Source organism: Zalophus californianus, chromosome 2 (assembly GCF_009762305.2).
Source record: "Zalophus californianus isolate mZalCal1 chromosome 2, mZalCal1.pri.v2, whole genome shotgun sequence".
Taxonomy (NCBI): Eukaryota; Metazoa; Chordata; class Mammalia; order Carnivora; family Otariidae; genus Zalophus; species Zalophus californianus.
Genome location: NC_045596.1, coordinates 73,145,508 through 73,157,860, shown reverse-complemented (window position 1 = coordinate 73,157,860; position 12,353 = coordinate 73,145,508). Strand labels below are relative to the sequence as shown.

The 12,353-nt window shown below is 33.4% G+C and overlaps 1 protein-coding gene across 1 annotated transcript in view; it reads right to left on the bottom strand.

Annotated features, from left to right (window-relative positions):
* Positions 1–12,353, bottom strand: part of MMRN1 (multimerin 1) — a 61,553-nt gene that overhangs the window by 38,742 nt on the left and 10,458 nt on the right. The window contains exon 2 of the mRNA XM_027600733.2: positions 644–763. Within this exon, the coding sequence (XP_027456534.1) occupies positions 644–763 (120 nt within the window). The remainder of the gene's footprint in view (positions 1–643; positions 764–12,353) is intronic.

Here is a 12,353-nt window from a genome sequence, read left to right as displayed (position 1 = left end):
CAGATAAGCTCCTGTGACTATATGAATTCAGAGAATTTATCAATTACTCAGCTCCTCATTTGAGCAATTTTTAAATGTCCTAAATAGGTTTTTTTAAATGAAAATTAAATAACATGAATAAATGAAAATTAAATAACATGAATCATTAAAATAGGCATATAAAGAAAGGCCCCATTTAGCTGTTCGATCATGCACAATTGCAATTAGGGTGGCTTGCCAAGTTATGGACTTCTCTCTGACCTAGTATGAAGCAGAAATTATCAATAAAATTTTAAAACTGTGTATGAATTTCATAAGCATTGAAGGACAGGATTATTGATCAGGTCATAGAATAAAGGTAAGAGTAATAGTAAAAATGGAAATAAGCATAAAAGTTAACATTTATTAAAGACTCACAAAGTACCTGTCTCTAGGCCAAGCATATTACTGCATTATCTCACATATTCTAAAAACTCCCATATGAGGCATGTATTATTGGTATCTGCATTTTAACTTACCCCATATCACGTATCTAATTTACTGTGATGACCTTACTCTACCCCTATCATACATATGCACCTGGGATGATTAACTTTCTCTATATATTCCAAGACATACATAAATACAGTATAAGCAGTGGTTATTTTCAAAAAATGTCACCTACCTCTGAGGACAGGATCCACCGGCCCAGCCACAGGGCCCTCTCCCACTTGGAATATAAGTGACTTGGTTGTCTAGAATCACTGTGGGAGATAATCTGGTATGTACATAAGCACACCAATTCCTAAGGAAGAGATAATTTTTGTTAAAAAAGTCATTATCAAAAAGAATTCTTTCCATTAAAATTATTTTCATAGGTCTGTATCTATTGCTGTCGGTATTGTGGATTAGATACTTTGAAAAATTGGTATCTAGCCTTAAAATATCTGGTGATGAGAGAAAACACTTGTTACGGTATTGCTGTACACATAAAAAGTAAAGAAATGCTACAATATCAAAGTAAATTAAGAATAAAGAAAAGTGGGGCGCCCGGGTGGCTCAGTTGGTTAAGCGACTGCCTTCGGCTCAGGTCATGATCCTGGAGTCCCGGGATCGGGTCCCGCATCCGGCTCCCTGCTCGGCGGGGAGTCTGCTTCTCGCTCTGGCCCTCCCCCCTCTCATGTGCTCTCTCTCATTCTCTCTCTCTTAAATAAATAAACAAAATCTTTAAAAAAAAAAAGAATAAATAAGAGTTAAAACCAGAACTTGTTAAGTAAAAATCCAAGACTGTCCTTATGGCAAATGTCAGCATTAGTACTTGGATTGGAGACTCAGACGTAGGTCCATTACATCTATTGAACAATGTGCAATAAGACAAAGCAAATAAGTAAATGCTGTAAAAATAAAAAAAGAGGAAAAAATAACTATTATTAGCAGCAGATGATATGATTGTGAATAAAAAATATGAAATAGTCCAGATGCAAATGATTATGAGTTCAGCAATGTAGTTAAGATCAATATAAATTTTTTATAATTGAATAAAAATGTATGGCCACAAAGTTAAGATCAGTTACAGTTCAATGTACCAATAATAAATTTAAAAAATGTACTACTTACCATAGCAAAAATAACATTATTCTTCTTAAATCCAACAAAAGAAATGTAAGATATAACATATAATTGTTAAGCTTTATTGAAAAGTCCCAAAGAAAATCCAATAAATCCTGTTAATGGATGGGAACAGCCAATGTAAATATATCAATTCTCCTCAAATTAATCTACAGATTTAGAGCCTTTTTAAGTCAAACCTTAATTTGATACAAGTTGAATAAGCTTATCCTGTTTTTTATGTAATAAACTAAAAACACAAATTTCAGAAATTTCTGGCTCTGGCCATTACAGAGCATCAGATTTACTTTCTTTCCTTGGTAAAAATCTATAAACCTAGACAAGATATATAAAGCAATAATTTTCAGATGTTAAACAACAGACAATGCAGTGAAATGATTTTTTGAGAGAAGGGAACAACATGATGTGAATTCCATATTGAATCTAGTTTTCTGCCTGCAAACAATTTTCAGACTACATCACAAAGACATGGGCCCCAAAGAGAGAGAGCACTGGGTGAAGGAAATAAAGATGTGAGTTTGGGTCTGCTGAGGTGGTTAGAATATATAGATAAAGTTCATAAAATGAGGGGGAGTGGCAGGGATGTCATCTTAAAAGTCAACATAGGGGTTCTTCTAAATCTTGGGTTGAATACCATGCAGTGCTTGCAAATATTCTTTGCAAGGCCATCAGAGAACAAATACCATGAAGCTGTGTGAGCTGAAAAGAGATTCCAGATTTTACCCCATCGTGGAGAATTCTGACGAGCCAAAGAGGAGAGTTCTCATTAAACATCTGAGTGTTTGCCTGAGCCTAACAATGACTGCATCCAGTAAGGTAAGGCTAATCTACACACACTCCAACAAAACCTTAACAAAAATCCCATCCTTGATATAACTAACTCCATGCCAGAACAGAAATCAATGCTCTCTAAGGAAGACAACAAAATCTGTTCATAACATAACAGCCCAGCATAAAAAACAAACAACAATAAGAACTAGATATGTGAAGAAGGTGGAATATAGGAACAATACATGAGTGAAAATCCAATAAACAGAGACAAAACAAAACAGAGATGACATAGATGTTGAATTGGCAACCAATGACTAAAATAGTTATTGCAAACCTGTTCAAGATTATCAAAGAAAAAAATGAGCATAGCGAATAAACTCATGGCAAATCTCAAAAAAAAAAAAAAAAGAACCATTAAGTAGAACGAAAACATACAAGATATGAATAAAAATTGCAAGGTTTGGGCCTAACAGAAGTGTGGACCCTGGACATTAAGATCAATGAACTTGGAGGTAGGGCAAAAGAAACTATCCAAACTGAAGTACAGAGGAAAAAATATTAAAATATAAATGAACAGAAACTCAAGTGGTCTAAAATATATTAGAGTTCTAGAAGAGCAGGAGAAAAAGATCAAGGAAGAGTAAATAGTTGAAATAGGGGCTGAAATTTTTCTAAATTTGGTAGAAGAATATCAGTCTTCAGATCTAAGATGCTCCATGAATCCAGGAAGATAAACACAAAGTAAAACTTCACTTAAGCACGTTATAGATAAATTCCAGATAAAAAATATGAAGAGAGAAAAAAGGCAGACAGACATTGATTTGGAAGAGAAGGGAACTACCTCAACTTAATAAAAGAGCATCTACGAAAAACCTACAACTAACATCACACTAAATGGTGAAAGAATGAAAGCTTTCCCCTGAGATCAGGAATAAAGCAAGAATGTCTGTTCTTGTAACTTCTATTAAACATTTTACCATAAGTTCTAGTCAGGCAAATATATATATATGTGTGTATATATACATATATATTCATAGAGACATATTACTCCTATGTAGAAAATTATTAAAAATCCGCAAAAGTCCTAGTAGAACTTACAAGCAAGTATAGCAAGGTTACAATACAAAAAGCAATGGTATTTCTGCACACTAGCAATGAACTACTCAAAGATGAAATTAACAAAACAATTCCACTTACAATAGCATCAAAAATAAGCACATGCTCAGGAATAGATTTAGTGAAGGAAGTACAAAAATTACAAAGTATCACTGAAAGAAAGACAACCTAAATAAATGGAAAGCGTTCATCGACTGGAAGACTTAATATTGTTAGAATGGCAATACTCCCTAAATTGGCCGACAGTGTCAACACAGTCCCAGTCAAAATCCCACCTGCCTTTTTTTGCAGAAATTTAAAGCTGTTTTTAAAATTCATGTGGAAATGCAAGAAATTCAGAAGAGCCAAAACAATATTGAAAAATAAATGGAGGGCTCAGTACTCACATTATCCAATATCAAAGCTTACTACAAACTACAGTAAGTGAGACTGTATTTGACCAGCATAAGAATAGGGCTATAGATCAATGGAATAGAATTTAGAGTTTAGAAATAAACCTGTACGTTTATGGCCAACTAATTTTTGACAAGGGTGCCAAGTAATTCAATGGGAAAAGAATATTCTTTTCAACAAACGATGGTAAGATAAATGGATAGCCATAGCAAACAGGTGAAGTTGGGCCCCTATCTCATACCAGATATAAAAATCAACTCAAAAATGAATCAAAGACTTAAAAGTAAGAGCTAAAACCGTAAAACTATTAGAAGAAAGCAAAGGCATATATTCTCATGACCTGGGATTATCTTGCCAATGTAGTAAGGCAAGAAAGGGAAGTGAAGTCACCGGATTGAATATTAAGTAGAAGTTTGTTTACTTGCAGAAAACTTGGGTTTTATGTAGAAGATCATGATGAATCTACAAAAAAAGCTATTGGAGGTAATTAGTGAACTTAGCAAGATCTGAGGCAAATATACAGAAAAAATCAATTGTTGTTTTTCTAGGTACTAACTAAAATGCTTAACCATATAAAGTTTAGAAATTTTGTTCATATAAAAACACCAGAAGTGATTGAGAAGAGAGGCTATGGGGTGCCTGGGTGGCTCAGTCGGTTGAGTGTCCAATTCTTGGTTTCAGCTCAGGTCATGATCTCAGGGTCGTGAGACTGAGCTTTGCAGCCGGCACTGCACTAAGATTAAGATTAAGATTCTCTCCCTCTCCTTCTGTGCCTCTACCCCATGCTCAATCTATGTCTAAAAAAAAAAAAAAAAAGAAAGAAAGAAAAGAAAAGAGAGAGAGAGAGAGAGGCTATGAATCAGAAGATTAGCGTTCATAATATATAACAAATTCCCACCAATAAGTAAGACAAGGACAGGGAAAAAAATAGAACAATAGAAAAATGGACAAACTACCTGAACAAACATTTTATACAAGGAAATACCTATGGCCATTAAGCGTACGAAAGAAGGTCACTTTTGATGGTATCAAGAAAATGCAAATTAAGATCACAATGGAATAATATCTGATACTCCAGAATAAGCAAACATGGAGAATTCAACAATCTCACATATTCAGAGGATATAGAGAATAAGAGGAATCTCTTAAATACTGCTGATAGAAGTATCTATTGGTACAACCACTTGGAAAAACAGTTTGTTAATATTACGTGAAAATGAACATGCAAATCCCCCCTGACCCAGTGGTTATACTTCTTGATATATATTTTAGAGAAACAATTGCACAGGTATACCAGTAATTGTGTATCTGAATATTTATAACAGCAGACATTCGTTATAATTATCAAAAACCGAAAGTAACTCAAATGTCCATTTAACATAGAAAAGAGAAATACATGCTGAAATATTTACACAATGGACATTACCCTTAAAAGAGTGAACTATAATATTATCCAATAGCCCAAACTTAACTTATATTACAAACCTGTGTGATACAAGTAAGTTACAGGAGAAATACAGTATGATGCATTTTTCTTACATAAAGCTAAAAAATAAAAGTGAACAATATATTGTTTAGGGATACCTGTATATATGGTAAAATTATATTTAATAATGCATCTATTTTGTATGGATCAAATACAGCATGATTTAAAATATTAAGATTAAGAATAAAAAAAATAAATCCTGTCTCATAGACTTAGCTGAATGTTTTTCTGATACTCATGTCTTATCAGAGACCATATTGTATCCATAACTTTTCTCAAACCAGTTTCTAAAAACCTTTCTTTATATCCATCCAAGAGAATGCTTATTCTCTTCAACATATAAAATAGTATAGAAATAGCTGGGAAACTTTCACGGCATCAGAGTCATTTGCCACAAAAATGTCATGATGAGACAAAAATAGCCTTTATTAAAGTGTGTATTTTTAGATGACATTCAAACATTAGAAGCCACCCCAAATGATAACGATATTCCTGACCTCAAGGAATTTTAAATTGTAAATATACATTAATGCTACAAATGGAGTTGTAGGGGATGGAGAGAGGATTAAATGTTAACTATTAAATAAGTGCAGACACAAAACATTATTTGCAATTGCATAAAAATAAGTTATTAAACAAATTACATGAGAAAGTAAGTTATCTAACACAGATGGGTGAGACCTAGTTGCTATAGGTAGAAGTCTGGAAAGTGTTTTTATTGTACTTGTAATATGTTACATAAATTACTTCTCTAATTTTTAAAGGTCAGCAGCAGAGTATATATATAAACACTGTTTTAGGAAAAGAAGGCTCAGCTTCACTCCTGGTTGCAATACCAAATACTTTATCATAAAGACCTTACACCAAACTATGGGAAATTCTTAATAACTGTAGATTAATTGAATGATTAGATTATATCATGATTTTTTTTTCTCCTTACTTTTTTGTCTTATTAGAAATATGCATCTCATTACATTTAATTTATATTCTTCCTTCTCATTTATGATGAGTTTTTTGGGGAGCGGGCAGGGATGATTTACAAAATATGGTATTAAAAGAAATGTTATATGACTATATAATCTAGTCACTACAAGTTCAAATCAGTATGAGATATATCCCTCTAAATCAGTAGAATGTTTGAAATCCATTTTGCCTAAAAATACAAATAATAATTAAAATAATACAAAAATAAATCTAGGGGCACCTGGGTGGCTCAGTCGGTTAAGTGTCTGCCTTCGGCTCAGGTCATGATCCCAGGATCCGGGGATCAAGCCCCACATCGGGCTCCCTGCCCACTGGGGAGTCTGCTTCTCCCTCTGCCTCTCCCCCTGGATTGTGCTCTCTCTCTCTGTGTCAAATAAATAAAATCTTAAAAAAAGTCAGTCTAAATGTTAAAGGCCAAAGGAGGAACACAGTTTTTTCCCAGAGTTGAGCCACTGAAGTTAGTAAACATCTGCTTTGGAATATTTAGGCTTCTTGGGACCAAATGTTTCTCTACAATTAAGCTGACTCTGTCATTCATCCACCTACAGCAGATACATTGAGCACCATATAGTTTATTGTGCAAGGATTTTTTGAATGAGAACTTTGAACGGTTAGTTCCATAGAGAAATAAAAAGACCTTTTGGCACATTTTGTAAAAGCATGGTGAGACTTGCAAAAATACTGTGAAACAACTGGCAAAAGCAAGAGACAGAAATACGAAAGATTTCAAATTGAGAGGACCACAAAAAAGGGATATTTTAAAATATGAATTAGATTGCTTACACAAATCCACTGATTATCCTAATTATAGAGAATGACCAGCTTCAAACTGAAGCAGTTAAATCGTCTGTCACCTGAGTTGGCTGCATGAGTGTTGAGGGAGGTGTACGAGGCAGGACAGAGAAAAGTACCACCATCCCTACATACTCTGGGCTATGGGAAAACAGACAATAGACAGATGGATAGATGGATCGATCAATCGATAGATGATAGATATAGAAACTGTGAGACTAAATCACAGTGTCACCTGCAGAGATCTTTTAAATTCCTAAATACTAAAACAATCTCATGACTGAAAGAGTTGAGTAGGCAAAAAGCAGACCAGCAGATTGCTCATGGCCCAACAATCTTTGATCCAGTGTAAATTGGAAGAACTATCCACAGCCAAAGAGCCCCTGGTGTGACTCATAATTAGGTTTATGCTACTGATGAAATAAGCTCATTAAGGGATGTTAAAAATGTAAATAGAAATTTAAAAGCAAATTATTGGAAAATATAAGTTTAAAAATAGAAAATTAAGCATGGTAAAATGGTGACAGGCAGTATAAAGGCAAATGTAATGATCCCAGACAAGCATTTTGCTGAAATCTAAAAATCTTTTGTACATTTCCAGACTGATTATGGTGGAAGGAGAGCAGGTACTTTGAAGTGTTTAGCTTTCCGTGGGGTCGTAACCCTCCAAACAGCAGACTGCATTTGCGATTCTCTTTCAGGGTAATAATACTGTTTCTTTTGGGCAGCAGCATGTACTGAAAAAAGCTTGTATTGATTCCTTGGATTTTCCAAGTTAACAGGTAAAAGGTTTGTTCTAGGGAAAACCGGGCAGCTTTGGTTATTTACAAGCACCAGCCTAGCTTGCAGACCATGCAAAATAGAAGGTAGAAAAGGGATTCTAGTTTGACTTACACAACTTGAAGTCTTGTGGATAATGAACTAAGAGAAGCATTGTAAATAAGCAATCTACTGTATACTGTACTTTTGACTGAAATGTTTTAGAAACCCAGTCTTCTAGGGATCTAGTAAAAAGACTAAATTAAAAAAAAAAAAAGTTCCGTTAATTAGTGGTTTGTCATTTGAAGCATACCCTGACCAAACCATGACCCAATCATATCCATTCTTATCCTGAACCAAGAGTAGACTGAGCAACAAAGGATTCATTTAAATAATGACTGCAACAAATATTTTCTTTAAGAAATAAAAGACAACAATTGACCAATTAACATTGTCTATACTAGTCCTTAAAACTCATATTAATAAATTGCTTGCCATCCTATTTATAAAAGGCTGAATGTTTAAACTTTTATACTGATAATCTGTGGCTTGAATTGACCCAATAGCATGAAAATAATAGGTACTGTGGATATTCACTAGACATCGAGGTACACCAGCAAAACCCCCACGTAAATTAACCAATGGCATGTAATTTTTTTTCTAGGAAGTCGGAGAACATTTTGTGTTTGGGGATACTTTATGAAGTGAAGGAACTTTATAATTTTGTTTCCTGTCATCTCCTTTTTGAGATGAATTTAGGGATTCAAAGAGGAACAAGAGGAAAATGAAACACAGTCATGGCTACCTCTGAAAAATTAAAACTTTCTCGGAGAAAGAGGATTATTTTGCAACTCTCTAATCAGCCTCCCACATCTCACCTAACAACCACCTATGCCTCCCTGACTTGAGAATCATTCTTTACCTTGTACCTAAGGGTGACTACAAACTACAAATGATAAAAATATATACATGTATTAATGAATTCATAAATGCCTCAAGGAAAGGACTAAGTTTCCCACAGGATTTAATTTATAGATAAGAATATTAATTAATCCTTCACAAAAGAATAGTTCATTCATGTTGCCACTCATTTATCTCATGGGGAACACTTTTGTTTTAATTACAAAATGATGATTGCATGGAAATACATTCCAACAAAAACCTACCTGAGCTAAGTTTGACCGTCACTAATAGCGAAATTATGAAATTATGGTATAGTACATCATTGTACACTAAACCCCTCAAATATATAGCAATTAAATCCCCACCAAATTCAACGATGAAGAGATAAACATATTCTAAATACATCAGAAATATCATGTGCTTTTAATGACAAGTGTTTACTACTTTTGTAAATCCAACCTGCTCATTCCTAAACTCAGTAACATATGTGGTCATTTTCTTCTCTCTCTTCTGCCCCTCTCTCTCCTGTAAATTTATAAAAAGTAATCCATTTTAAAAGGAGAATAAATGTTAAAGGCAAGAATATAGCCTAACAAGGCTAATTTTGTTATGTCAATAACTAGAGAGGAAATCAATCAAATAAAGCCTTATTTGGTTCAATAAATCAATTACTAAGTTCCTGAGGATAAATATATGCATACATGCTCTAAGTTTGAAAAAAAAAAAAAAAAAAGAACAGTTTTCAGGTAACACCACCAGTCAGGGTAAATGTTCTCCCTAGCACACTATCCTCATTGAAGACATGGATAACAATAGCCAAAAGGTGGAAACAATCAAAGTGCCTATGGACAGATGAATAGATAAAATGTGATATATAGGTATCTATCATCTATCTATTTACAATGGAATTTATTATTCAGCCTTAAAAGGAAAGGAATTCTGCCACATGCTACATTATAAATGGACGAAAAAGGGAAAAGAAGGAAAGGGAAGAGAAGGAAAGGAGGGGTTTCTCTCAGCTTCATAGCCATCATAAACACATTTTTTTCCCCAGCTCTGTAAGTCAGACCTAGAAGGTTATTTCTGATGATGAAGGGCTGCCTCCTGAACAAGATTTTCATTCTCTTCTTTTACTCCACACATGCGGGCAAATGAAGAAGAGATTGCATTTCTGTGTCTGGAGTTTTTGTTTCTGTTTTTTCCCTGAATGAAGCAGAAGGGGAGGAGCAGAGACTGGGATACCTACATAAGCGAAACAAAATAATAAGGAAACGTTTCCCTGACAGAGAGTCAGGTAACAGAGTTGTTGACTAATGCTCGAGCCAGACTGCCTACTTTGAGATTTTGACTCTACAACTATTAGCCATTAGTTTGTTCATTAAATGTGGCTTCGCCTTCTATACAATAAGTATAATGAAATAACCTATCTCACAGCATTGTTGTGAGACCAAATGAATTAATATAATATATAAAAAACACTTGCTGCTGCTGCTGATGATTACATGATTCAGAGAGTTAGTAAGATTGTTTACGAAGGGAATAGATATATATCTCCCAATTTTTGCCATATATGCAAATAAAGACAAGACTCCTTTTTCACATCTTTAATGACCCGATAAATTTATCTTAACCATAATTGCTTATATATATATATACACATATATATGTGTGTAAATATATGTATACATTTAATATATATGTATTTTCTCTGGCTTCCCCTCTGCCTCCCCCACTGCTCCTCCCCCCCGCTCACACTTTCTCTCTCAAATAAATAATAGTAAATAAGTAAATAAAATCTTTAAAAATAATAATAATAATTTCCAGAAAACCATTACAGAACATTATCATCATCCTTTATGTTCAGATCACATGATAAAGCTTAGCTCTTAGAATATACATATATTCAAAATGTTTCTATAGTCTTTTTTTTTAAGATTTATTTATTTACTTTAGAAAGCAAGAGAGACAGCATAAGCAGGGAGAGGGGGCCGAGCGATAGAATCTTCAAGCAGACTCCCCGCTGAGCGCAGAGCCCCACATGGGGCTTGATCCTGAGCTGAGCCGAAACCAAGAGTTGGACGTTTAACATCTGTGCCACCCAGACACCCCAAAATGTTTCTATAGTATTAAAAAATTATGAACACAAATACTTCCCAAATGTTATGAAATCTTTATTTTATACGTCTTTATTTTTTAATCGAACTATAACAAGAACACCTGTATCAAATTATTAATTTGAGAGACTAGAATTTACATGAGTTCACCAGTCATAAATGAGAAAGTACTCCAAAGGAAATATACATATACACAATATGAAAGAAGAAATAATAAAAATTGAAAGTACTTAGATTTAGTAAAAACATTCTTGATATGTAAATCACACATGAATGAAACATTAGTCATTTTATATTTAGTTTGGCTAATAGTCCAATAAGTTCATCTAGATACTAATCTCCTTAAGAAAACAACTTATTTTTAAACAAAATTTATGTTTGTAATTCATTAATATTTTTGTGTAAGTACCTTTATATAGTCCATGTTTTTCAAAATTCTACATAATATTTAAACTTGGATAGAAGTATTAGTTTTATAAAAGAATCATATAAAAATATATTTAAAACAAATTTTGAAAAGCAATCATGCAAAGCTCAGATCATGGGGAATTTCTGATATTCTGATACTTTAATTTTCTGGTTAATTTAGGTTTTAAGAAGAAACTCTTTTTTTATATACCAACTTTGCAATTAAAGTCTTTTGTCAGGCATCATTAATTTGCCTTCCATCGTGGGCACTGTATGGTAAATGTAATTGAGTTTTTGATGATAGATGATACCATGTCTCAGAATTGCAAATTATTGTGTATATACGATATTTTCAGTGTAGAATTTTAGGACAATTAGCTGAATGTGTCCCCATTCCAGGGGATATGTATAGAGTTTGCTTTTGATCCAACCTATTTTTTTAAATTTTAAAGCTAATGATAGTATATTTTTAAGAGACACATTGATTTAGAAATGTACAACATATTATATATAATGTATATTTATATATTTACAAGTAATAATTCTTAAAGTTACTCAAATATAACTGTTTTCATAAATTTATTTACCTTATTTTATTTTATTTTTTGTTTTTTTCCCCACACTCTGACTTCAACCTATTCAGGGACATTGTAAACTGTTTCTATTCCAGTAGGTGTCAGGCTGTCCCAGTGTGCAGACCAGAAAGCCTCAGAAAAGGGAGGCTCACAGATGCTATGATGCTTAATCCTATACTTAACTCCTGTTGTTGCTGTATACTGACTCTTTTAGCATCTTGTCTTAAATAATAAGTGTTTAAAATAATATTTTCATATTGAAAAAGCCAAAAGGAAACACAAAAATCTCTCATTTAATCACCTAGGATTATATAAGCACTTATTAAATTCTAGCATGTATAATACAGTATGTATTTATATATTCAGTAGTATTTAGGGAGAAGAAATATGAAAGGAATGAAATAAAAGGAAGTGATTAATGAGAAAAAGTTAAGACACAGAATATACTCCACTGAGCATTGGTTT